This window comes from Carassius auratus, chromosome 37, assembly GCF_003368295.1.
Source record: "Carassius auratus strain Wakin chromosome 37, ASM336829v1, whole genome shotgun sequence".
Taxonomy (NCBI): Eukaryota; Metazoa; Chordata; class Actinopteri; order Cypriniformes; family Cyprinidae; genus Carassius; species Carassius auratus.
Genome location: NC_039279.1, coordinates 17,353,085 through 17,380,957, shown reverse-complemented (window position 1 = coordinate 17,380,957; position 27,873 = coordinate 17,353,085). Strand labels below are relative to the sequence as shown.

At 34.9% G+C, this 27,873-nt stretch overlaps 1 protein-coding gene across 2 annotated transcripts in view; it reads right to left on the bottom strand.

Annotated features, from left to right (window-relative positions):
* The window catches only part of wnk4a (WNK lysine deficient protein kinase 4a), a 51,120-nt gene that overhangs the window by 18,308 nt on the left and 4,939 nt on the right, over window positions 1-27,873 (bottom strand). For both annotated transcript variants that reach the window (XM_026223202.1, XM_026223203.1), the window contains exons 3-8: window positions 9,208-9,380; window positions 8,860-9,080; window positions 8,436-8,593; window positions 5,098-5,186; window positions 4,006-4,225; window positions 697-1,069 (exon numbers count right to left, since the gene is read on the bottom strand). In XM_026223202.1, the coding sequence (XP_026078987.1) occupies window positions 697-1,069; window positions 4,006-4,225; window positions 5,098-5,186; window positions 8,436-8,593; window positions 8,860-9,080; window positions 9,208-9,380 (1,234 nt within the window). The remainder of the gene's footprint in view (window positions 1-696; window positions 1,070-4,005; window positions 4,226-5,097; window positions 5,187-8,435; window positions 8,594-8,859; window positions 9,081-9,207; window positions 9,381-27,873) is intronic.

Below are 27,873 nucleotides of genomic sequence, written 5' to 3'. Positions count from 1 at the left end.
AAATTTTAATATATTAAAAATATATATATAAAAAATATATATATAAAAAAGTTTGTAATAAAAACTATATTATCTCATTGATACTAAAATAATGTTGCAGTTATGTTTCTAGCTAAAATTAAATAAAAATGTTTATGTAATATTATTTTATTTGAGTTAACACTTCTTTTATTGCATGATTTCTGTTATTAATTTTAACTATAATACTCTTGACTGACTGTCAACATGTCAACAGAGAAAAGAGATACACATAATGTAGTAATATAACTGTTAATAAAGCATTAAATCTACTTTTTCATATCACAGTGTCGTCTTTTTTCTACTGTTTCCACTCCAAAAGTGTGTCAAACTGCATGACCGTAGCCCTCACCCTCCCTGATAAGCATTCACACACAGGCTAATAAAAAGAGTTTATTTGTGGACGTCGGTTGACTGTGCCGTGCTGTTTTCAGGTCTAGGAGAGCTGCCGGACTTAACATGCCATGAAAGAAACATTGAGGAAAATGTAGGGCACTGCACAATGTAGTTTATGTGAGGCTCACTGGACGTCTTGAACCCGTGCAGGAGAGCAGAAAGGCATCTGAAATAGTGGTTTCCAGACATGAACCTAAAATGTATCTGTCTGATTGGTGTATTGGTCTTTTGGTCTTTCGTTTTAATCACATAAACATGATCAAATGAAGATCTGGTACGTACAGGTCGCTGAGGAGCAGCTTGTGTGCTGGATGTGGAAGTGTTGATCGGCCTCTGGTTCCTCTGGTTCTGGTGGGAAGCTGCCGTTAATCCCAGAATCCGATGAGCCAGTAATGGGAGAGCACATGGGTTCTGGGATTACAGGAGTGGGCGGGGCCTGCACAGGAGAAGGGGCGGGGTTTTCAGATATCTGAATATTGGATCTGGGCGATGGCAGCTCAGGCTCTTCCTCAAAAACGTCCTCCTTCCTCTTCCGCTGCTGCTCCTCTGCAAGACGACGGTGTTTTTCTCGCTGACGTTTGATGGCTGTAACACGGTCTCGCATGGCCTTGGCGACCAGCTTGTAGTCGGCCTCACATACAAACCCCAGAACCACCTGGAAAATAACGAGATGATTGATAAAACTCCATTAATAAGAGTAAAACTTTTTTTTTTTTGCATTCAAATGAAATGAAATATGGTGTCTACCATGACTTGGGTGCCTACACTAGTAACTGTGCTCTTGAATATTAACATGATCCCATAAAATCTACTGCAGTGAATGGGTGCCGTCAGAATGAGAGTCCAAACAGCGGAAATAAAAACATCACAATAATCCACACCATTCCAGTCCAAAAGTTAACATTTTGTATTTGTACAGACACATCCATCATTAAAACATTTTTTATTTCAAACCATAGTTTCTGGCTAAGATTCAAGTCGTTTAAACGTAATATTGCTTTATCCAGTTAAAAATTAGTTTTGTCTGAATCAGGAGAAAAATATGCACAGATCAAGCTCTGTTTAGTAAAGTAAAAATGGTCCAAAACTTTTTACTTGTGGATTATTGTGATGTTTTTATCAGCTGTTTGGACTCTCATTCTGACGGCACCCATTCGCTGCAGAGCATCCATTGCTGAGTAACTGATGCAATGCTACATTTCTCCAATTCTGATGAAGAAACAAACTCATCTTTGATGGACTGAGGGGGAGTAAATACACATTTGTAGGTAAATTACTCCTTAAATGTAGCATGCAAGTGTGAAACATGGCGCCTAGTTATTGATGCCAACAAATTATGCCTTCTTTGACAATCTAAATCAAATTTGTCTTGGCACGAAGTGTATAAAAATGGCTCTGCGATGGAGGAACAGTGTGTTTCTACTGAAACAATGTAGGCCAATGTTGTCTTGTAGACTCTATCAACACATCAGCTAGTCAAATTACGTGATAACCCTCAGTCGATGAGACTTGACGATAAATTTGTTCTTGATGAAAAGCAGACACGTTGAGAGATAAAAGACGAACTGTGAAGGTCTGGTCTAAAAAAAAATCTGTACGAGAGAAAGGCTCTAGTTTCACAACTTGGTCATGAAGCCATTCCATCAGCAGTCAGGTGACCCTCTTCCTCATTTGGCCCCGCTCTCACATTTCCTCCCTGATAATTAAAAAGCTATGCCCTTGAAACCATTATGCAACACACAGCAGGGTTACACAGGCCTGAAGCAAATGCTGAGGCTCGTGCCACTGTGTCAAGAAAACCCTGCCAGTAGATCCGTACTGAGGTGTGTTTGGGACTTTGTGATCTAGGGAGGTCAAGAGTTCAGTTACGTCCCCATATTACTGCCACAGAAAGAGAAATCTACCCAGAGTGAGTGAGGACAGATTATTGGAAACGGCTGAAATTGTGAAGGTCACAGATGAAAGCTGTGTCATAAAGTCATAAGAGTAAAAAAACTAAGAAATCAAGCTTGGGTGATTCTGAGAAAAGTACAGTTCTACATCACATTTCAGCCCAAAATCAAAACATTTAAGACACAGTGTTAAATCAGTCTTAAAAGACTACTTATGAACATTGAATTTAAGAAACTTTTGGCATTATTTTCATTACAGAACATTTCTGAATTAAAATTACCAATTCTTAGAATTATTATTATTATTATTATTATTTTAATATTTAGGGCTGCCAAATCATTTAATTGCGATGGATTGCATCCAAAATAAATTTGTGTTTACATGATATGTATGCATACTGTGTATATTTATTTGTATATATAAATACACACATATACATGCATAGATTTAAGAAACGTATATATATATATATATATATATATATATATATATATATATATATATATATTACATATATTTATTATATACACGTGTGTGAATTATATATACATAATTAGACAGTACACCCACACACATATATTTTGTAAACACAAACCTTTATTAATTACGATTAATCTAAAGTGAGTGCTGTCAAATGATTATTCGCGATTAATCACATCCAAAATAAAAGTTTTTGTTTAAATAGTATATTCATTTGTACTGTGTATATTTATTATGTATATATAAATACACATAAAGTATATATTTTGTAAATATTTTCATGCATATAAATGTATATATTTATATTCTTGTGTTTTATATTATATATAAATATATCTAATGTACTAACATAACATATTCTTTCTTTTATATATATATATATATATATATATATATATGCACGTCTTTATAAATATACACAGCACACACACACACACACACACACATACATATATATATATATATATATATATATATATATATATATATATATATATATATATATATATATATATATATATATATACTGTAAAAAAAACTTATTTTGGACGCGATTAATCGCAATTAATCGTTTGACAGCAATAGATTAATCGATTTGAAAGCCTTAAACACAACGTATTACAGTATTGAAAAATTACATTGGAATTAGAGGAATTTGTTACAACTTAAACGTAAAATGTCTTGGCACACTACAGTCAAGAAAAATGCTAATGTGAGTATTCTGCAAGGAAACCATCTGGACACAAGAATTACGTTGGGAAATGTGATTAACGCTCAAAAAATTATAATGCGATGCAAAAGCCTTTTATTAGTTTTTGTAATGAAATGTAATCAGGATACATTTTTGTAAGATGCATCCACTTGTGTTGTGGTAACATGCAGTAAACAGTAAACACCTGCTAAATACAGGTAGGTTACTAAGATACTCATATTTGTTTAATAGTTCTGTGATTGAATATAATTTCTTTAGGATCATTGTTGCAGATCTGTGCAGAAAACTCAACCCACATATTAACGGCCATCTGTGAACACGTACGCTTTGTTGATGCCTGAGGGGAATATCTGGGTTTAGTGTTAACAGTGACAGTAAACCAACGAGTCAGAGGAGATGGGAACTCAAACCACACCTTAGATCCCTTCAAGAAACACATATTAAAAGCTGACAGTAAAGGAGGTAAAGATTCGGTTAGCATGAGATTATGTATGAGTGAAGCTCACCATCTCCTGTGCCACCTCCTCTGGAACGTCTTTGTAAAGCTCAAACAGGAACTCAATGGCATTGTTGTCTTTGTACTTTCCGTGGAGCTTCTTGGTGCCGTCCATGCGAAGCCAAAGCTTCAGGCTGGATTTGACCTTATCATCTTCCTCAGCCAATTCAACGTAAACACCGTTGTGCTCCTGGAAGAACGTGTGCTCCAGAAGGTCCTGGATGGTGTATCTAGACAGCAAGATCGATATGAAGCCACACAAACTGAATGTATGAAATAAATGTTTTAAAGCTGTTTTATATTATTTATAATACAATACAATAATATTTGAAATATAGGCTATGTGCACCCATTTTCAATGAGTCAAATTATTATGCATAATAATAATAATACAACTATTTAAGCTTCATGCTTTGCTATTCATATGCATATGAGTGTGGAAGGGTGGAAATGCTTGCAAATATTAATTACATAATATAAATTAGCTTTTATTTAAAAAAAAAATAGTTTTCCTTTTAGTTTTTTATTTATTTATTCTTTTATAATTTTTATATATATATTTTTTATATTTTTGAATTAGGCTTTATTCAGTTTTAGTTATTTACAGTAAGTAATTTTAGTGATTCAACAAACATATTTTTACTTTGTAATGTTTTATTTATTTAAATTTTTCACTTAATATTTGTTTTTTTCAGCTATATTTAAATCACCAAAAATTGATTTAGCTAACAATAATAATAACCCTGATATGTAACTTGTGAATTTATAATACAATTGACTGATTTTAATTGAAACATTACATAATGATCATCACATCATTAGCTAAAAAAAAAATATATATATATAAGGTAAATTTATAGGCTTTACTATGCATATTTAACATTGAGGATTTATTATTATTTATCATTTTGTTTTTTTTATTTTTTATAAAAACTATCTCTGTAGCATGACTTTATATTTTGTTACTGATATTTTGCAGAATAACAAGTAATTCCACTTTGTAGAACAATTCTGCGTAATAACAGGTGAATATATAAAGTTAATGATTCTGCACAAGAACACTTTCAAAGTGCAAAATCAAACAGGAAATTCAATAAAGTACCTTTCATCTTTGTTCATGCGGATACAGCCTTCTATGATTTCCTTTAACTCTGGAACTTTCACTTTGTAGAAACTGTCGGGCTTTATACCCTGAAAACAGCAGAAGTGGACACAAATGTCAAAGTCTGAGAAAAACATTGGTCAAAGGGGCTTAATATGTTTTAATAATGTCACTCATCAATCTAATGTTCAAATGTAAATTAGATGATTCTCTTTCAGATAATCTAATCTCAGCCAGTTACATGAAAGCAAGGTTTCAAAGCATGCCTGGATGTTTTGAAAAAGTTACTTTGCACCGATGCACAGTTGATTTGTTACTGACACTGCCCTTGAGCAAAGCACACAACCCTAAAGCTATGGGAGTTTGTTTCCTCCACGGGATTAAAACATAAAATAGGTAATTTCAACTTTTTTTCTTGTAATTCTTGGAAAAAACTTGAGATATTAATTATCTCTGACTATCTAACAATTACAAGTTTATATCTTACAATTCTGACTTTTTCTCACGATTGCAAGTTCATATCGCACAAATCTGACTTTTTCTCGATATTGCGAGTTCATATCGCACAAATCTGACTTTTTCTCGCAATTGCGAGTTCATATCGCACAAATCTGACTTTTTCTCGCAATTGCGAGTTCATATCGCACAAATCTGACTTTTTCTCGCAATTGCGAGTTCATATCGCACAAATCTGACTTTTTCCTCGCAATTGCGAGTTCATATCGCACAAATCTGACTTTTTCCTCGCAATTGCGAGTTCATATCGCACAAATCTGCCTTTTTCTCGCAATTGCGAGTTCATATCGCACAAATCTGACTTTTTCCTCGCAATTGCGAGTTCATATCGCACAAATCTGACTTTTTCTCGCAATTGCAAGTTCATATCGCACAAATCTGACTTTTTCCTCGCAATTGCGAGTTCATATCGCACAAATCTGACTTTTTCTCGCAATCGCGAGTTCATATCGCACAAATCTGCCTTTTTCTCGCAATCGCGAGTTCATATCTCACAAATCTGACTTTTTCTCGCAATCGCAAGTTCATATCTCACAAATCTGACTTTTTCTCGCAATCGCAAGTTTATATCTCACAATTCTGACTTTTTCTCACAATCGTAAGTCTATATCTCACAAATATTACTTTTTCTCGCAATTGCAAGTTTATAGCTCACAATTCTGACTTTTTCTTGCAATTGCAAGTTTATTTCTCACAATTCTGACTTTTTCTCGCAATTGTGAGTTTATATCTTACAATTCTGATTTTTTTTTCAGGCTGTATCTCACAATTTAGACTTCTTGCATTTCTGACAAAAAATAAAAATAAAAATTCAAATAAAGCCCTGTAGATGCCATTTGCAACTTTCAGTACTATTAGACTTTTGTGAATAATTAATAATATCTTAATAATAGCTTAAACATTTAAACATTTAAACATTTTATAAAGCACTGTAACATTATTACTTTAACACTGTAGTCTTTCGAAAATACACTTCACAACACTTGCATGTGCTTGGTTTAATGTTGAGCCATCATATTAAGATCTACAACAGTTAATGCCTGTAATTTGTCACATTTGAGTTACTTCAACTATACAAAAGTCTTCAATAATGTAAAGTTAAGCTGTAATTTGAAAGAATTACAGTTGAGGGCTGAATTACAGCTGGAGTAGGTCACTTTCCCTGTAGACTTGTGTAATATTTGTGGAGCATGTGCTCCATAAAGCATCGAGTTCAGGAGTTTTGGACGACCGCCCATCCCGTTTACACTCGCGCTCCTTGGCTTTGTCATTAACACTCAGCAACCTTTTCAGAGCAGGCTTTGTTTCACTCATTCAAGACACGTCATTTAACGAACCAATAAACCAAAACCATTGGCGTCATCCACATAAAGTGCATGTCAAAGTAGCTATTACTTTAAAACATCATAAACTTGTTTTCTGACATGCAAAATCAAAACATCACTGAAATCCTGTTGAAGTTTATTGTACTTCATGTCGTACAAAACATCCACTGCAAATTTTGTTACTGCAAGTAAAAATAGTGAAGTTTAATGTTTTCCTTTTAGAATTTGTTAGGAACATTCTTTCATGTATAAAGAACCTGTTCGAGATTGATTAACATTAAAGAGACTGTCTGAAGATGTTGTAAACACATGCTGATGTAAGTTTCCAAATGCAATAAGGAGCAGACAAGTGAATATACTGTATCCCTAACAAGTTGCATAATCAGAACGACCTCTCTGTGTACATGTGACCTATAGGGCCTTTCTCAAATTATCCAGAATGAGACGAGCCCTGGGATTTTAAAAACAGGATATAGACAGGGGGTATTTCAAACTATCTAAGAGCCGTGATCTCTAATCAAACCTCTGCTCAAAGTGGACTCACAGCAAGCTCTTAAGGAAATGAGAGGAAATGAGGACATGCATGAAGAATATGAAAGAAGGGAAACAATGTTTATGGTACTTTCCATGCTGGGCTAAAGGTCTCTGTATAAACTAGGACATATGGACGTGCATATGCTTATTGCAAAACATATGCACAGCAATTAAACATTTTTAAGCAATCTCACAGATTTTGTATTTGAAAGAAGTCTCTTTTGCTCAACAAGGCTGCATTTATTTGATCAAAAATACAGAAAAAAAAGTTTTCTATTTTAATATATTTCAAAATGCCATTTATTTCTGTGAGCAAATAACAATTTTCATCATCATTTCTCTAGTCTTCAGTGTCACATGATCTTCAGAAATCATGAAAATATACGGATTTACTGCTCAAGAAACATTTCTGATTTTTATCACTGTTGAAAAAAGTTGTGCTGCTTCATATTTTTGTAAAAACATGATGCATTTTTTTCAGGATTCTTTTATTAATACAAAAAGTTAAAAAGAACAGCATTTGTTTTTTAAATATAGATCTTCTGCAGTGTTATTTTAGCATTTTGTGTTTTTATCTTATTTTTATTTTAATTTTCGTACTTTTATTATTAAAAATGTCTATATATATTATTATATTACTATATTGATTTTAGTACATCAAGTTAGATCAAATGAAAACGATATGTTTCCTTAGCAGCTAGGTAAAATAAAATATCTTCAAGGTTTTTATAGGTTTAAATAAGTAATATTTATTTCATTTAAATTAATGTAAATCATATATTGACTTAAAAACACCTTTTTCAAACACTATAAATGTCTTTGCTCTCACTTTTGGTCAATTAAATGGTTCCTTGCTACATAAAACCATTTTTGTTTTTATTGTACTGACCCAAATCATTAACTTAAAGAGATATGAATCACACTAAATGATGATGATATTAATGAGAGCAGGTTGAAACTCACGCTGGTAACTTTGCGGTAAATCTGTGCAGCGTTTTGGCACTCTGAGTATGGATATTCAGACGTGGTCATCTCTAAGATGCACATGCCAAATGCATAGACGTCCACTGCCTCGTCGTACTTCTCCTCATACATTTCTGGAGCCATGAACTCAGGGGTTCCTGTTAAACACAATGAATTCTGCTTACCACTACCAATACGGTACATTATAGCACGGTTTAATAATACACTTTATTTCAGGGTCAGGAAAGAAGCTCAATGTTATGCCTGTCACATCATGGTATTATCATCTTGATGGTAACAACCTAGTGGCTAGAGGTGAAACTGAATGTTTAATTTTAAACTTGAAATGCAATGAGGTTGAAGAAGATAAATCATTACTGAGAAACGAAAGCATGACAAGCTTCAGGAGATTGCAGTGACCCACCGATGACGCTCTTTGCAAAGCTTGCCCTCTTGAGTGTGGCCAGGCCAAGGTCCCCGATCTTCACACTTCCTGTGGGGCCCGTGATGAAGATGTTGTCACATTTCAAGTCCCTGTGAATGATGGGAGGGGCGCGCGTGTGCAGAAAGTGAAGTCCTTTAAGGATCTGACGACTCCACCTCTGTAGGAGCTTCGGTTTCATCTCTTTGAAACGCTTTAGATACCTACGAAATTGGGATGTTAGAATAATTTTCACCTCAGGACCAAAAAAGGGTTAAATTAAAGGGACAGTCAACCCAAAAAATGAATGATTTTGAGGCGGACTATCCGTTTAATGTGATTCTGACTCACGTTTTGAGGGTGCCAGAGGTCATGAGCTCAGTGACCAGCAGGATGCACTTGTGACCTTTCACAGTGGACTTCCAGGAGTCGTAAAAGCGCACGATGTTCGGGTGCTGAAGACCCTTGAGCATTTCAACCTCTTCGCTGAAGCGCTGGCGCTCTACTTTGGTCAGTTTGCGAGTCTAAAGAAGAAAAAAACAAATGTTTTAGAAAGAGAAACTTAAAAAAAATCACGATTCTGAAGTTTCAAACTTTCAATGACTTTCAATGAGCTCTTAAACAAAAACTAAGAGCCTAAACACTCATTAAAACAATCGTTTTTTCAGGCACTGCTCAATTTTATTTTATTTTCGACTACTTTGCTTCCATAACATGTAGTCTATCAGACTAGTGGAAAGAAAACATCCAAAATACACATTTAAGTGTTTACATTATTATTACATGTTATCCATCTGCATCTGTAGACTTCAATTACTACACATATTATTACAGGCCATGCATTTTCTTCCTCATACACTGAGCCAGAAATCTTCAGCAACCAAACTTTAGAGTTTTACTCCTATCTATATTCTGAAGGTTTGTACGGAGTAGTTGTTCATATAAAATTTGCACAATTTATATAACTTTTATTCATAATAATATGGAGGAAATATATCTGTATTCTAGCTGTTGGCAGCATTTTCTGATTTATGAAGTATTAATAATAATATTGAACCTGGATTTATCCACGTTTATGCAAATGAGCGCATATTTAATCAGTGTCTCATTTGCATATCGGATCAGAAAACTTGTAATGCAAAGCACATGTCTTTGATACGGTGAAAGTGTGGTGATAGCTATCTTATCCTAGTTCACCTGTAGTGTTTTGCCTTCATTTAGGTTTTAAATGACAAGTTCTTCTGACGTACATCCGCCCTCAATAAGCATGATTCACTGCTTATTCTGGCAGCTAACAGTCTGTAATTACTACTCAAAAAACCATTAAAACAGATAAGAACCAGCGAGACAGTTGCGACCGCAAGACTTTCACCATTTACTGTACATGAAACACCCAAACCTAATCATATTTTTCCGCTGTCTCATAATTACATCCCATTCTAATCTTAGTTTTTCGAAAACCTTTAGTAACTGGGCTACAGACGAGCAATTACTTGGCAAACAAGGCCATTTCTGTCCTCTGGTGGGTATGAAAGGCTTGATTTAGCAGTCCTGGGCCTCTCGGCCGCGTGAGGAGGGTGGAAACTCCTCAGAGTCAATCCTACATTCAGTGAGTTCTGGGAAAAGTGCTGTGTGTTTATGTCTCGAGTGAGCATTTGAAAACACACGGAGAGAGACAGTAGGAGGCCGAGCTCTACGTTTAACACTGTATTTGTAGATGTTCCTCATAAGATTGCTTAGGAGCAATGAGAGTGTCCAAGGGAATGAAGAAAAAAAACTTTATAAAATCTTGTTTAAAACACGCGCCAAGTTGTTAGAAATTTGATCTTTGTATTCATGTTTGAACCTTTTGAAAACGTTCATACCATTTAAAAAACAAAATTTGGTAGTTGTTTACAAAAAGGTTCTTAAAGGTATTTTCAAAAGTACTTTCTATAACAGCACTTGACTTGGCAGACACAATTTTATTTATTTATTTATTTATTAATATTTATTTTAATATTTTAACAAAATTCTTTCATAGTTTTGTTTTAGGAAAAATAATAAAGATTATTCTTAACTACTTTTTTTTTTTCAAAAACATTCTTTGTTTAATGTGAGTTTTTTTCCTCTTCATATTAGCACAGCTGCATCATCCTGATATTATTTACTTTTTGTCCCCCAAATATCATAAAATATTTTGAGTCAAATATTAACATAATACATAACATTACATAAGAGGAGTATTTCAGTCACTGTATGTCTGAACGAGACAATTGTTTACATTAAATAAAATAAAGAAATAAAGTAAAATTTTGATTAACATTAACATAAAAAAATCTAAAATAAAAACTATATTGATCTTTATGACAAAACACGTTACAAAACTTTTAACTAAGAAAAATTTAAATGTAAACAGAATATATATACAGTATGTGTGTGTGTGTGCGTGTGTGTGTGTGTGTGTGTATAAATGAATTATTAATACAAACTATTTTTTTAATATTTTGATATATTTTGAATTTTTATGTAATTTTAGATTAAGTAAACTTTTGACATGCTGAGAAGAAAACAGTATAGAACTAAAAATTAATGTGTGTAACACATCATTTGATGAGAAATGTCATAATTCATATTAAAAACGTTTAACTGCAGACTTATTGTCTTCATAAACCTGAGCACAAGTTGAGAAATTGTTGAGACCTCGTTTGAGACACTAGAGGAGAGACGTGAGATTACACTTGGAGTCCTTCCCTTTGGGAGGGTTTAAGGAATGGATTAAAGAAGCAATTTTACTCTCTTGGGAAAACAAATTATTAATTTGTGTCCAAACATGTTCCTCTCCCTTCCCAACATAAATACAGTTTCCCTGTTCTAGGCCCAAGGCTTCGTGACACCCAATGATTGACAAGCATTGTCGGTCAGACACACACACACACACACACACACACACACACACACACACACACACACACACACACACACACACGCACACACACACACACACACACACACACAGGCTCTCAGTGAACTCACTCACGCTATATGTAAGTCTACAGTACTCTTTCCCATCCAACCAACCACTGTAAAAAAAAAAAAAACAGGCATACATAAACACACATTTATAGATGACACATATCCATGCTGCTAATCTTATTAGTGGCTCCAAACATCAGTTATACATCTCCAGTCAACACAGGATTGCCTTTCAGACTTAAGTATGTGTGTAATAAACACTGAGCTACTGTCCACATGACCTGCCTAATATTAGTGATGCAACCGAGACCTTCTCATATACACAGGAACGTTTTTAAGCACAGTTAATGTCATTATCTCCTCAAATACCCTCCACAGGACTATATCTGTGTTTGGAAAACAAACTGACAGAGGTGCATGGGTGTCGAGTATAGCCTAGCCTATATGAAGTGTACGGACACACATTTAGGCAACCAGAACTTTTTTCCAGGATGTAAATATAATAAAGATGCATTTGACTTTCCAGCGCCATTCATTGCCCTGTAAGTCTCTCTCTCTCGACTCTGTGTAAGCAACACTAAAACAGGAGTTTTCCATAAAAATATTGCATTTGACTTCAACCACTGGTATACAAACAAGAGGTTAAGATTGAGTAACTTCTATTTTAGACACAGTTATTTTGTCAATGTTTTGCTCAGATAATGAAAATAATCTCAAACGAAGCCAGAGACTAACCAACCATGGCAAGTCTTCGAATAACACACAGTAGTTGTGTTTTAAACAAATAGGTTGAGTGAATCATTCAATGACTCACCCATGAAGTCAGATACTTGGCTGTATCTGAATATGCATACTTCACTTCTATATAGTTGGCCGAAAAACCAACCCAGACTCATTTTAATTATGTGCCTCTAAAAAGATTTCTACAACACTGTTATTATGTAACTTACTGCACATTTTGCAACAGTTTAAAAATAAAATGTCCAGTGAGTGGCACTAAAACATGGGTTCAATACGGACCATGGCACATTTTTTACGTTGATATAGGCGCGTATTGCTGTGTCTTTATTACTTTGTTTCAGGTACATATAGCAGTGTTTCATAATTCAAATATCAAGGGAGTGTCACCAAAAGTTTATGATCTATCGTGTTGGAAATATCCCATTCACCAAAACCAACCTTAAGCATACCCGATAGTGTTAACAAATGCAAAACTGATATAAAAATGTATTTGTTGATGCAACCATGCTATTTGAACTTCCTTACATGCAGGTTTGAATGGTTTTGTCGATGCATAGTTTCACGGTTTCACCACTCGTGCAACTCCATACTTACTGAATAGCTACCAAACAAACTACTGAATATGAAAACACATACATACAGTATGAAGCTGGATATGTGACGGTAACGTTCTGAAGTATCAGTTTTTAAATCTTGCAGCATGTTAAAATTGGTTTAAATATATAATATTCCTCTAATAATTGTGCTAAAATTAGGCTTCATTAATCAAATCTGTGAACCTGTAAATCATACTTTGTGTGAAAAGGAATAAAAGTTGTTGTTGTTTTACTGTCTCTAGTGTTCATTTCAACTGGAAACTGCAGCAATTGGTATCTATATGTACGTTTTTTCAGTTTTGCAGAAATGTATTTAGAGGCTCATATTTCGAATGAGCCTATGTTGCGAAAAACAGTATGTGAAAAGAGTAGTATAAGCAAAATAACAGTATTTATAGAATAGCATGAAAATAGCACCCAGATTGCTTTATCTTAATAATTATATACTACTTAATATCATGAAATTATGCATTACAATTGGTTTAGTGAATGATTCAGTGAATCATTCATAAAGTAATCACTTGTGGCTACCTACTGGCTTCCCAAAAGTATCCATTAGATGCACATCACAGTTTATCATCATGACTTTTATTAATAAATGTAACTATTCAAAATGTGTGTCTGTATTGGTGCATTCACCATTGCATAAAGTAAAAATTGTAGGCTGTGTTACAGTGATTATAACAAATTTTTTATTCAATCAAATTTCTGTAACACAGCCTCTTGTGGCTCATTGCTTCATTTGAACAGATTGTTTGTGAAACAGTTCTTTATTTCATGACTGGGTGAATTAGTTGAAGGGTAGAGCTGTAGTAAAGGGTTAAAATGAACATCCTGGGACTTGCATGTATGAGTGAAACATGGTGGGCTTAAACGGAAGAAATCCTGGAGCTTGAGTTCAGGACAGCCTGAGGCACAGCGAGCTAGTAATTACTAAATGGCACATAACAACCTCTACATGCTTATCATGATTGAAGGAAGGATCCTAAAGGCTTGTCAGCGAATCAGCCAGATGGTAGCGCTTTTGTGCTTGACGTATGGGTGGGACAAAAAAGAGAACATAAGCATATGGGACGACTATTGTGAAAAAAGCTTTGCTATGTTTTTTGTGATTGAAAGCATCATTGAGTAGTACTGTAAAGATTTGAAATACAGAAGAAGCTGATTTTGGTTCCACACGCGAACGGTCGCATTCAGTGTAGACGGTATTCTGAAATATTATCTAATATATAATAACCAACTTAAAGTCTAATAAGTTTGAGAATGTTCCTAAGTGCTAAAAATTCTTTAAAAAAATCTAGACTAATGAGAACAATAGAAAGAACATATATAAGAACATTCCTCAGAAGAAATATTTTGGGAATGCAAAAAAAGATTTTTTCTTAAGTTTCAAGATTTGAAAATTACATTTAAGACCCAACATTGACGGAATAGGTCCACCGATGGGTCCTCTGCAGTGAATGGGCGCTGCCTTGATGAATTTGTTCCTTACAAACACACATCTTTTGGCTTCACAAGACATTGATTGCTGGACTGGAGTGTTGTGGATTATTGTGATGTTTTAGCAACTGTTTGGACTCATTCTGACGGCACCCATTCACTGCAGAGCATCCATTGCGGATCAAGTGATGCAATGCTACATTTCCCGAAATCTGTTGCAAAGAAGAAACAAACTCATCTAGATATTGGATGGCCTGACGGTGACTACATTTTCAATTTTGGGCAAACTACTACTTAAATAGCATTAAGTGTGAAACACGGTGCCTTATTATTGATTCCATCAAATTCTGCATACTTTGGCGATCTAAATTAATTTTTTCTTGACATGAAGTGTATGACAATGGCTCCGTGATAATCCTCCGTCGATGTGACTTGATGAAATTTATTCTTGCAGACAAACTCGTCTACACCTTGAATGGTCTGAGGGTGAACATTTGCATCAAATTTTCATTTTCGGGTGAACTATTACTTTAAGAATTTTCCATCAATCCTAGCATTCACGCAAATCATGTGCATGAAGTGTAATGTTTTCATTTTCTCATAATGCTTTCATGTCTGTTTGTCATTGACAGATATGCTTGCGTAAGTTTTTGGATGGCATTGTATAAATTGCCTCATTGTGTTATTGAATGCCTGGATGTTTAGAAGAACAAATGTACAGAAACACATGTGCGTTCAATCAGAGCACACCGCTGGGGGTTGAGAGCAGTATGGGCCAGCAGCTTCAGCGCTGGTTAACTCCAAACGGCCCAGACCAGAATCCTGAACTCATGCCAAACCACATTTATTCATTCCAGAGATCTCTAAACTATTGTCAAATCCAATGCAGAAACAGTTCGAGAGACTGCAAGGAAATTACACTCATTTTTCAAACTTCAAATCCCAAAAACTCTTAGCAGAGCATGGTAAATCTCTGTTATTAGTGACGTTTGCAAACGAAAGCCTCACTAGGCGAGCCAACGAGACACCGGATTTAGGCAAAGAGGAAATTTAAAAATCCCAATGAGTGACTGAGTCCAATATGAATTAACAACTTTGAAACAGCATAAAAAAGCTGAATTAATTACCTCACCAACTTGATATTAAACACAGGAGGAGAACATCGCTCATGTCTCATGATGGAATAAACAGATCAGACTTAAAACCATAAACACATGAATATTGCATCAGGTTTGTAAATGACACTGTGCCCATTGTAGACAATGAACGGCTCTCTGTTGAGACCCATTGACATACAAACCTTAAGTTACGTAAAATCATATTCTGCCTGAATTCAATTACATAAGTCTTGTAGAAAGAGTTTAAACCTGCACTGAAACCTGAAGGGTACTTGACATTTTGTTAAATTACAACTTTGGTCCAAAAAGTATGGAAACATCAACAAATGTGATTTTATCCCAGCATCCCAGCAAAGAAGTAAACAGCATTGGATGAAGAAGATGACGACAATGCAGGTCTGGAGCTGGTGGAAAGAAGAGGAATAGACACCACTCCAGGGGCCAACAATAAATCAGCATGAAACACATGGCACAAAGCAGCACGCTTCACTTTCCTGGCATTCTAGGTTGGGGTGAAAACGATGCATTTGTTGAAAAGTTTTTACAAGCTTCTAAAATACTGTTACGTAAATATTAAATAATAAATACTGCTGTGCTGCATATTTCTCACCCTGTCCTCAAGCTGCCATGAGTGTAGGTGTAGTTTTCCCTGACATGCTGCAGCAGATTCGTTACATAACGGTTTATAACAATAGAACAATAATAAATGAGAACTGTGAACGTCTATTTAAACCATGTGCAAATGCAAGTCAGCAAAATCAACATAATAGTTTTGCATGCATTATATAATACTATCAAATTGATAGCTCTGACTCAGACTAGGTCAGACATGTCACTTTCAACAAGTTTAAATATTAATGTTTCTGAGTTAACAGTAAAAAAGTTTTTTACCAAGTGTAATTTGTAACATATACACAAGCAATTATAATAAATTATAAATGAAAAGAAAGCCTTTTTACTAATTCTCAGACAAAATGCTGCACATTTGTTTGTAAAATTGAAACATGTCAAAGAACCAAAACTAAGCTGAAATTAAAAATAAATAAAAACAATTCCAAAACAAATAAATAAATATTACAAATAAAATTATTATTTTCATATAAATAAACTACTTGGCCGTGCTCTTTCCACTATAACCACTGTATTTTATCCCTGATAAAAAAAAAGATGCTGAATACATGCAGCATGAGCTTGTTTTTTATTTGCATTTGATTGTATGAATTAGAAATTTGCAGCAAAAACAGAACACTCTGACTTTAGCTTTTTGAAACTATGCTACATCAAACATATCTGAACGAAACTAAAACAGCAGACGGGCTGCGTGAGACGCAGATTCACTCTCTGACAGCAGGTGGCGCTCATGGAACAGCAGCGATACAGCGTTTCCTTGGTTAACACTGTAAACAAAGCAGTTCTGTGCTTACAAACACTATTTTAATATGCATTACAACCAAACCTATTCTGAAGACAGTCAGGTCCTAATAAAGAAGCATTCATATAAACCCTGCTTCCAACTGTAAACATCTAAACCTACTTGAATCGTCACATATTTTTTTATTTTCAGCTTGTTCAGGGTGCTTCATTACATCCGTAGTATTTTTTATTTTTTTTTATTTTTACTATTATCATGAATTATTGCTGCATTACAATCTGAGGGCAGCTTAACCAGTCTGACATTTCGACTTCATGGCCTCAAAAACATCTAAATGAATTTTAATCTGAAAACACGCTCATCATTGAGGTGTCATTTTAATGAAAAATGAGTGTGACGTCATTGACCCTCTTGTTACCACTATTAGGTCATTTGCACGCCCATCATTCACTAAATTCTACACATACCGCCCTTGCAAGTTCATTTATCAAGTGGCTAAGATGTCTGGCTCTACTGATACCAGAATGTTTTTGTTGTAGTCTCTCTCTGCAAGCATTCAGCTCTGCATAACTGCTTGGTCCCACATTGTTCATGTGCTTTTGGGACTTGTCCGACCCTCCTGTGAAGCTTATACTGGGGTCTGGTCATAGGGGTCTGCAGATGTGTGTGTAATTAAAGCCAGGCTGAAAATGTATTGTCTCAGCTCCGCGTGGTGTTACTGTTACATAAGCAGTGTTGATGTTCTTGAGCTCCACATGGGAAGGAACCACCTGCCAGCACGAGCCACCAGAATACATGAATACTCAAAGACCAATCAAAGAATGAACTGGATCTATTTGAACAAAATCAGGCCAAATCGATGTTCGCTTTAAGTTTGTTTTAAAAGTTTGAAAAGTTGCCAAGGCCAACTTTACCAGCTGAAGCAGTTTTCTGGTAAACACTCTCAAATTCTCATTGGTCCATGGCGATTATGTAATAAGTAGGTGTGGCTCTGGAGCTCCGCCCACTTTGACATGGAAATCTTCTTCGACTTCTTTCTTCAGTTCAGTTTGTCAAGGTCAGTTGTATATAAGCTTGTTTCCACCACAGGATTAAAAAAAATATTAATAAAGAAGTATAATTGTTACTTTTTTATCTCACAATTCTGACTTTTCCCCTCACGATTCTGAATTATAAAGTCAGAATTACAGGATTTAAACGCAGGACTGTGTGATATAAATGCAGAATTATGAGATATAAATTCACATTTGCAAGAAAGAATTGTAAGATAAGTCACATTGATCTTATTTATTTTTATTCCATGGACAATAAAACAAAACTGAATTGCTATTAACTCGGAATTCTGAGGATCAAAAATTCTGAATTGCAAAATGTAAATTTGGAATTGTGAGGAAGTCAGAAATTTTCATGATTTTAAAAAGAAAAGTTAGAACTGGGAGATATAAACCCTGAATTGTGAGATAAAAAATAGCAAAAAAAAAAAAAAAGTTTTATTTTCTATTCCATGGTGGAAACAGGCTTCCATAAAAATATACTACAACTTGGAGAGCTGCTTTATAGAAGAAACTAAAGTTGCAATTCTATTTGAAAGCAACAGACACTATTGATTTTATTTTATTTCATGTCTAGAAAAGTAAAACTGCTTTCTTTATAGCATGATTGGAGTGCAAATCCCATGCAACTATGCTAATTGTTATGATCAGATGCTTTCTTACAGGCGGAAAAATGTGTTAAAAGTCAATAGATCAAACATCTGAGACCAAACTATCTGACACCAGCCTGAGGTGTGAAAGAAGACACAATTTTAGGTTAAATATTTCCCAACTTCCACAAACCGCCTGATAGATTACTGTGAAAGTGAGCTTCATCTGTGATAATGAATAACCTTTTTTTCCAGAGATGGTAGCTGTGTTTGTATTGTATGATAATGTTATCTTTGTTCTTCAAGACAGCATTGATATCAGCAGTAACAGGCTGTGTCATGTTTGGGAAATAAAGAGACTCAATTCATATTGATCTCACTGCGTCCCTGCTCTGCGCTCACTTACTCACTGCAAAGACACACTACACACGAATGCATGTCCAGTCATGAGCGTTCGAAGGCTTTGTTAAGGTCACAGTGTAATGTGGGAACACCCGTAGGCGACAAACTGTCCATGGAGACACAGCAATGCATTTCATCAATCACATGACAGCTGGAATCCACACATGACAGTGTTGAAGATTCAACTAAAGCTGCTGGTAATCATTGTGATGACAAATTAAATCAATAAAGCTGTGACAGTAGAACTATTTATGTGTGTGTGTGTGTGTGTGTGTGTGTGTATAGACCTCTCTCTCTCTCTCTCTCTCGCTTGTGTTCACAAGAGTGTCATGTTCCAGCGGATGACGTAGTCATAGCGTAAACAGTGTACAGCTAGGGGTGTGTGTGATATCACGATTTTTGATCATGGACAATTAAAATGTCTCCACGATCTACTTTTGAAAAATATTGTAGTATCAGTTGGAGTTCTCAATATACTGTCAATGCCACATACATTCACATCAAATGTAAACTTAACGGTAAAGTTACACACTTTATGGGGCACCACACTTTTTTCACAAAAGTACATTATTTGCATGTGCTTTAAAGCCTTGTCTGTTAAAAATGCAATTGGTAATTGTTCATTTTGATGCATGTACTGAAGTTATTTTGCTTAGCAGGTATATATTTGTTGATTTAAAATGCATCATTATTTTACAGTAATACACAAAATATAATTAACAAAAATGTATTACAAAGAGAATTTGGGGCAACTTGCTTAATCACTATGATTAGGCACAAAACAGGCATTATTTTCTTTAAGCACATAAATATGTTTTTCCCATTGATTTTGGGGTGGAATGTGATCCGGGTGTGTTTCCAAGATATTCATCCTATTATAGCTATCACAGAGTGTATTTATCCTTCATCTGGCTTAAGTTTCAGTGTATTTATTGACAGCACTGCTGTACTGTATTCATCGAGTGGAGCTAAGCTGCACAAAAAGTTCTGCCTTATCTGTGTGTGTGTGTGTGTGTGTGTGTGTGTGTGTGTGTTTCCAGGAACACAGGAGACTTTAAATGAAGGTTAACCTCACAAGAGCACAACAGTGACCACACACTTCATTGACCTTGATTCTCGAAGCATTTTTCACTAATAATTTTCTCTATAAGGATTTCAAAACATCCCTGAACAAAGACTTCCACGCAATGAACCAAACCACCTGGCTGTGAGATAAACCATAACACTACAAACTATGATTCAATGCAAAATTAGGGAAAATAACAAAAAGGTAAGACGCTGAGTGAATCAACTACTCTTTAGATGAAGCACTGCGAACGACGCGATTAAAAACAATTGTGCAAAATGAATCTGACTTCAGTATAAAAACAATATAAACTACACGTAAATAATTTGGAATAATTAAGACTTTGTAAACAGTAATATAGCATATTTAAATTATATTATAGTATAATAGAACTATTTCTGAAGGGTCATGTGATACTGAAGACAGGAGTAATGATACAAAAGAATTCAGCTTTATATCACAGAAATAAATTACATTTTACAATATACTCAAATAGACAACAGTTATTTTAAATTGCAATAATATTTCACAATATTAAAGTATTTTTTTTATCAAATAAACCCAGCCTTGATATAAGTGCAAAAGAGACTTCTTTCAAAAACATTACAAAGTCTTAAATATTTCTAACTTTTGACCGGTAGTTCATTATATTGAGATATTGAGCACTACCACTAATATTAAATGTGATCATAAGAACAGCATATATTTAGTTCCACAGCTCATATCACCAGTTATTATGAATGTACCTTGTTCTGGAAACACTGGCGAATGACCGGCACTGTGCTCTCATACACGAGCTGATAGTGTTACTATTTCTAAAGCGGCTGAAGAAACTGATAGTGACCGGCACAGAAAGAGAAAGAGGGAGCTGACTTTGTGAAGAGATCTTAACTGAGGTTAACACATTATGGATATAGGTGTTCATGTTGGCACTATAACTGCATGGACATGTCAAAGAAGACTTGACATTCAGATGAATTATGAATTATTTTACCTGAAAAAAAACACAATAAGGTTGTGATCATAAAGGACTCACTGAAGCATAAAGAACTCCAGAAACAAACAAACACGTGAACTACAGTTTGAACTCATTAATATTTGCTTTGTTTAGTTGTCATATATCGTGTCATATATCGCTCGTAATATCCCTTCTAGAGATTTGTGCAATTTCTTATTTTGTTTTCAAATGCAAAAGGTAAGTCAGAAATGATGAATGAATTCTAATTAGAGGACAGGCGAGGAATGGATAAGGTGTTAACTTTATTTCAACACATAAAGCTTTTAATGCTCTTAATGGTTAAACTGTTTAAATACTTTACTCTCTCAGTTACCTAATTTTCCAAAATACTGGCGGCACTGGGGGGAGAAGTTAGCAAGACAATTGCATTTTAATGACCAAATAAAGTGTCCTCAGAGATTTTAGCATTATATGTCTAGATATCCTCTAAACACACACCATAAGCAGATACCAAAGGCTTTTAATGCTTTTTGCACTCATATGGCTAAACAAACTGTATTGTGAAACATTGCTGAAGAGACAGATTTTTAGTCTTGATGTTTATCATGTTGTTGCAGTAATGGCAACGTGTGTTAAATTACTTGCAATATGATTTACTGAATAAATGGTGCAGCCCTCATTAACTGTGCAGTAAGATTTCTTTTAAAGGCGCTTGAGAAATCTGTTTCGACACTACTTTTAATTACATTTGTGAGATTTTTCAGACCACACAACACGTAAACCTTGCTATCACACTAAAGACTCGACTCGCATCTAATTTTCTGATTCACAGTAAAGTTTGGTACTAGCATGTAGCTAAGCAAGCTAAGCATACACAGCACACACAAATTATAATTAAGCATTTCTAATTGGATTATAGTGCTTTATTAATGTTTTCTGGTGTTTTTTTTTTATTTACTCTAAGATGTAGATGAGTTTGTTTCTTCATCAGGTTTGGAGAAATGTAGCATTGCATCACTTGCTCACCAAAGGATGCTCTACGGTGAATGGGTGCCGTCAGAATGAAAGTCCAAACAGATGCTAAAAACATCACAATAATCCACAAGTAATCCACACCACTTCCTGTCCATAAATTAATGTCTTGTGAATCCAAAAGCTGTGCGTTTATAAGAAACAAATCCATCATTAAGGCATTTTAACATCCAGCCATTACTTCTGGTAAGTCCATGATCTATAATACTGCTTTCTCCAGTGAAAATATAAATAAATAAATAAAAGTTGTGGATTACTCTGATGTTTTTATCAGCATCATTCTGACGGCACCCATCCACTGCAGAGCATCCTTTGGTGAGCTGATATGCCGATCACACAGTATAAATTGTAATACATTTCAATCATAAAATCTAAAAATGCATGTGTGTCTTTGTGTCTTCTCAGTGTTACAAACAAAGTATTTAATTAAAGCCGAACCAGCCTGGGCTAGCTGGAGAAAGCCACAATGACGATCAGGAAAACATCTGGAGTACATTATTAACCAGACCAATAATGAAAATATCGCAGCAGAGCTTGAGATGCATTCCAGCAGTGTCTAACATTTCAAACAAATAACGCGAATGAACACGAGACCGGACCAGAACAAGGCAGCCTGACAGCAACAGGATAGCTGCTAGTTTAAAGTGTCCCAGCATGAAAGAGAAGGGGGCAGCTGTGGTACAAGATGTACCTGCTGTAGAGAAACGTTCACAACAGACAACACGCTTGATCCCGTTGAGTGCTGACACAAGAAAGCGCTTTAAGTGTAGATGCTTAGTTCTGACATTTCCTTTTTCAGGGCTTGGGAAAGGAGGTCAGGACTGAACATTCAGCCATCTCTCCAGAACATGCATTTAAATGTTGTCCGCAAGAACTAATAATGCACATAAGCCTTAGGTTAACACTTTCCATTAAATCTAGTAGGCCATTTAAAAAAGCCAGAGCAAGCAAAAGGTAAGAGACGTCATACGACACAGATTCATGCTTCTTGGTTCAAGGGCTAAATTTTCACAGCTGGAGATTTTACATTTGACCTGTTCTTGTGAATGACCTCCTTATCATTATGGGATGATAATAATCTCTGTAGAGATCATTAAACTATACTGGTATTAATAAAATCGCAGCAATCGCTCAGATGGGGTGTTCATGCAGGTAAGCAGGCTTTTATTAATTATTTATATGGAAGATATTTTAATCCAATGACAATTTGATAGTCATTCACAAGCATTTCCATTTGTTTAACTATACTTCCGTCTCTTGGTGTTAATGGATGCTCTGCAGTGAATGGGTGCCGTCAGAATGAGAGTCCAAACAGCTGATAAAAACATCACAATAATCCACAGCTCTAAACAAAAATGTTAGTGGATTTCGATGTGAGAGGACAACAAGTGTTGGATTTTTTCAGTGGAGGAAGAGCTATTATGGATTATGGACTCATATTTTGTCTTAAAAGTAGGTTTAAAAGTTAAAACATCTTAATAATGGATTTGTTTCTCACAAAACATACAGCTTTTGGCTTCACAAGACATTAACTGATGAACTGGAGTGGTGTCGATTATTTTTTCATCAGCTGTTTGGACTCTCATTCTGACGGCACCCATTCACTGCAGAGCGTCCATTGTTGAGCAAGTGATGCAATGCTACATTTCTCCAATCCTGATGAAGAAACGAACTCATCCTGGATGGCCTGAGGGTGAATACATTTTCAGCAAATGTCCATTTGGGTGAACAATTCCTCTATTTACAAAGAAACAGCAAGTGACACATTGAATTAAATGTGAAGTTTTGAAGCTGAATTGACTGAAAGAGTACTTTCTTCAAAACAAACTCATTTACAGAGTAATGGTTACATACAGTCCGTGACCACTAGTGAAAATGCTTCGATTTAGACAAATCAACTAAGAAATGAAATGCCAAAATTAAAAAAAAATAAAAATCCAATCTAAAAAAGGGGGAAAAAATAGAATAAGAGCAGTTTTCTTATTCATGCTTTTTGGCTACTTTTTATGTGGTCTGGAAAAACAAAACAAAACAAACAAAAAAAACCTGCTGCTTTCTGCCAATCGGCTTGGTCCATTTCCATTCAGATTGACTGATTTTCTGGGTATGGGTGTTTTCATTAGTCAGAATGACTTAATGTTTTCCTCAAGCTGAGAGAAGGACATAAAAGCACAATGAAGTGATAGTTAGATGGCTGGCAGCGTTCATCCTGAGTTTGGAAACAGACTGGGCTCTCTCTTTGTTCTCTGTGTGAAGGTTAAGCTCTGATACACTCTCACTTTCCCCTTCCCTCGCTCGCTCGCTTTCTAACAGACATCTCCTCTTATGGAAAAATCATGCAAATATTGTGTTTTCAGTTGACTGGAATCACAAAATCCACTCCATTAGAGGACTTTCTCCTTCCTCTTGCTCGTTCAGACCCCCTTCAACACCGAGACCAATCGAATTGGGGACAAATCCAAGTCTGAGTGAGTCATTCTCATGGAAATGGGAGTTAACAACAATTAGCAAATGATATCAGCAGGTTTTCGAATACAGTATATGAGATGTCTGTCCTAGCTAAGACACAAAACTCTCCATATTTCCAACTCTGCTTCTAACAGAGAATAAAAAGAACATATTTGTCATCATTTTTGGGCTGACGTCAAACGACACGTGTGAGTGACCTCTAAAGTTTAGAGTCCTGTATATTCAGCAAATCTTAGATACAAACAAAAACCATCAATAAGGGTTTACAGTTACTATAATGATAAGGCCAGCTGCACTGATGTAGGTCAAATGGTTTTTGGTTTCCTTGTGAAAAAGCACTTGTATTAAATGTGCACTTGAAGTGTACTTCAAATCTTAATGGTATAATATTATATCACATGAATTATGGGAATCAATATAATATAATATAATAATGCTTTAATGAACTTTTGGTGAGTTTTAAACAAAAGACGTACACTTATTTTGATGTGCTGACTAACATATTCAAGCACAATTAAAGTACTTAATGATATATTTAACTATAGTGTGTTATTTGACATTAAAGTTAATGTTTTAAATGTAATAAATTGCAACTTCATCATTAATGGTGCAATTTCAAACTAATTTAAATAAGCGACATACATAGTCTCAATAGAAATGAAATTAATGCATGCTTTAGTTTATCATAAATGCTTGCCAATTAATTCAACAGTAAACGTTAACCATATTTCAGACATTTGAAGCAATTATGAAATTACAAATAAAGACGTACTAATGTTCTACACAAAAAAGGACCTAATTTCAACGAATTGCATTTAATATTCCTTTTTTTATATTATCTTTTTAAATGTATGCTGAAATGTAAGGGATGAAATGGTTAATAGGTCAACAATTGAATGTCAATTCATTCATCATTTACATTTAAAAAAACATTATCGTTAGTAAATAAATTATGATAGATTTTACATTTTGGGGCAAACTATATTTTTAATAATGCTTCACTGTATTTTTCGCTTCAGTAAAAAATGTGTTACATATTGTACATATTTCTTGTTGTATAATTGCATCATCAGTAAACAAGTGCTCTGCAGACGTATGTACTATTTGTGGCTATTTCACTAGAAACAGCTGTAATCTCATTATGAGTTGGCACAGAACGTACCGTCTTCATACATGAATGTGAGCTGTACGTGATGGGCGCGTGCTGTTTAACATCACCGACGACCTCCGCCTCTTTCTGCACCAAAAAGGACTATATTTGCCCAGCAGGCAAGGGCTGATAAGATGCTGACAGCCGTTTCAGAAGAGCCTGTTTCTTGCACTGATGACATAAAACTCAAGGAAAGAAAGTCAGATAAACAGCAGCCACTTATCAGTTACAAAAAAAAGAGCACACAGTGCTTGACGAGCTCACGTGGAGGTCAAGATGAACACGTTAAGGGCTGTTTTATAACTACAAGAAAGAACAAGTAATAAAGTACCCGGAAATACATTTTGACCAAAAAGGACTCCTATCATCTTGTTACCTGGGTTATAGAGTATATTTCTTAAAACAAATGTTTCTATTTGTAAAAAAAAAAAAATAATAATAATAATAATAATAATAATAATAATAAAATAAATTATTTTTTTAAATAAAAATAAATAAATAATACTTAATATAAAAAATAAAAATTATATAATCTTAATTTTATACATATATATATATATACACACACACACATACACACACACACCTTTTGCATACTTTTAAAAAGGGAAAATAAATTAAATCATTAAGTCATTCTCATTGTTTACATTTTAGCATAAACAAACACAGAACAACAAATACTACCATGATGTATGAACAACCTTCTACTGATAAGACATCATTATTTTTACACACACACACACACACACACACACATATATATATATATTTATATATATATATACACACACACACACATATTTCTTTGTTTGTTTTTATTATTTTTATATTTATATATATATATATATATATATATATATATATATATATATATTCTTAATATTTTTTTCTCAGGTCAACGTCACTGCATTTCTCTTTGAAGGGGTCATATGATGCCATTTCAAGTTTCCCTTTCTCTTTGGAGTGGTACAAGCGGTTTGTGAATTGAAAAGATCCCTAAAGTTGACTGAAGTTTCAAACCCAAAGAGATATTCTTTATAAAAGTTAAGAGTCATCCACGTCTTCCTAAACCCCTCGTTTAAACACGCCCCCCCCCCCCCACATGTCTACATCACTGTGTGGGAAGATTTGCATAACGCCTCCCAGATGTCCACACAAAGAGTGAAGGCGTTACTTTGATTCTCGCTGTTACCTTGCTGCAGAGATGCTGTGTGTTTGTTGTGAAAGCAAAACTACTTTGCTTGGTCTTCCAAAAGAGGACACAACTAGAAATCAGTGGTTAAGTATTTACAACACTGTTCCAGAACAGTTCAACCCAAATATTCAGATGTGTGCAGCACATTTTACAGAGGACTGTTTCCTGATCCTACAATAGAAGACTACAATGCTCTGGCTGTTCTGACTCACAGACTGTAAGTACGTTTTCATATTTAACGAATTTGCGACTGATGATTCAAACCTGAGTTTCGAGTAGCGTTTGTTTTTAGTCATTTCTCCAATTACAATGCAGACTCGTTTGTAATGGGTTTTTTGTTTTTATCTCATCGTGCCGGGAGACACCATCACAGTATGGCGAGAGGCGTAACATTTTTATTGCATGCATAAGGTATTCAACCAATCCCAAAGCACTAGATAGCTGGCCAATCAGAGCACACCTTGCTTTCCAGAACGATGAGATTTGTAAATAGTTGCAACTCTGCTATGCAAACTCTAACCATGACTACATGCATACTGAGAAACACTGATCAGGATAAGGGTCTACTATCATAATTTTAAAGGATATGATATCCCTGTTAAAGGATCACAAAGCATGTTTTGAAACTAGTTTTGCATTAAGTGCAAAAACGCATTAAAAGAATAATCCAGGTCAATACAAATTAAGCTGCTTTGACACTGTTTGTGTCTTGTATTGAACTCATTAAGCATCTCAGGCTATGGTTTCATGAGCTCATTAAACATGCACGTGCCCTATGAAGTGACAGGCACACATCACACTGACTGCACCAGCTCTCTCTTTCTAGTCTGAGAGCAAAGGAAAATTCCATCCTCTGTAATCTGTTCTCCGAACTACAGCAC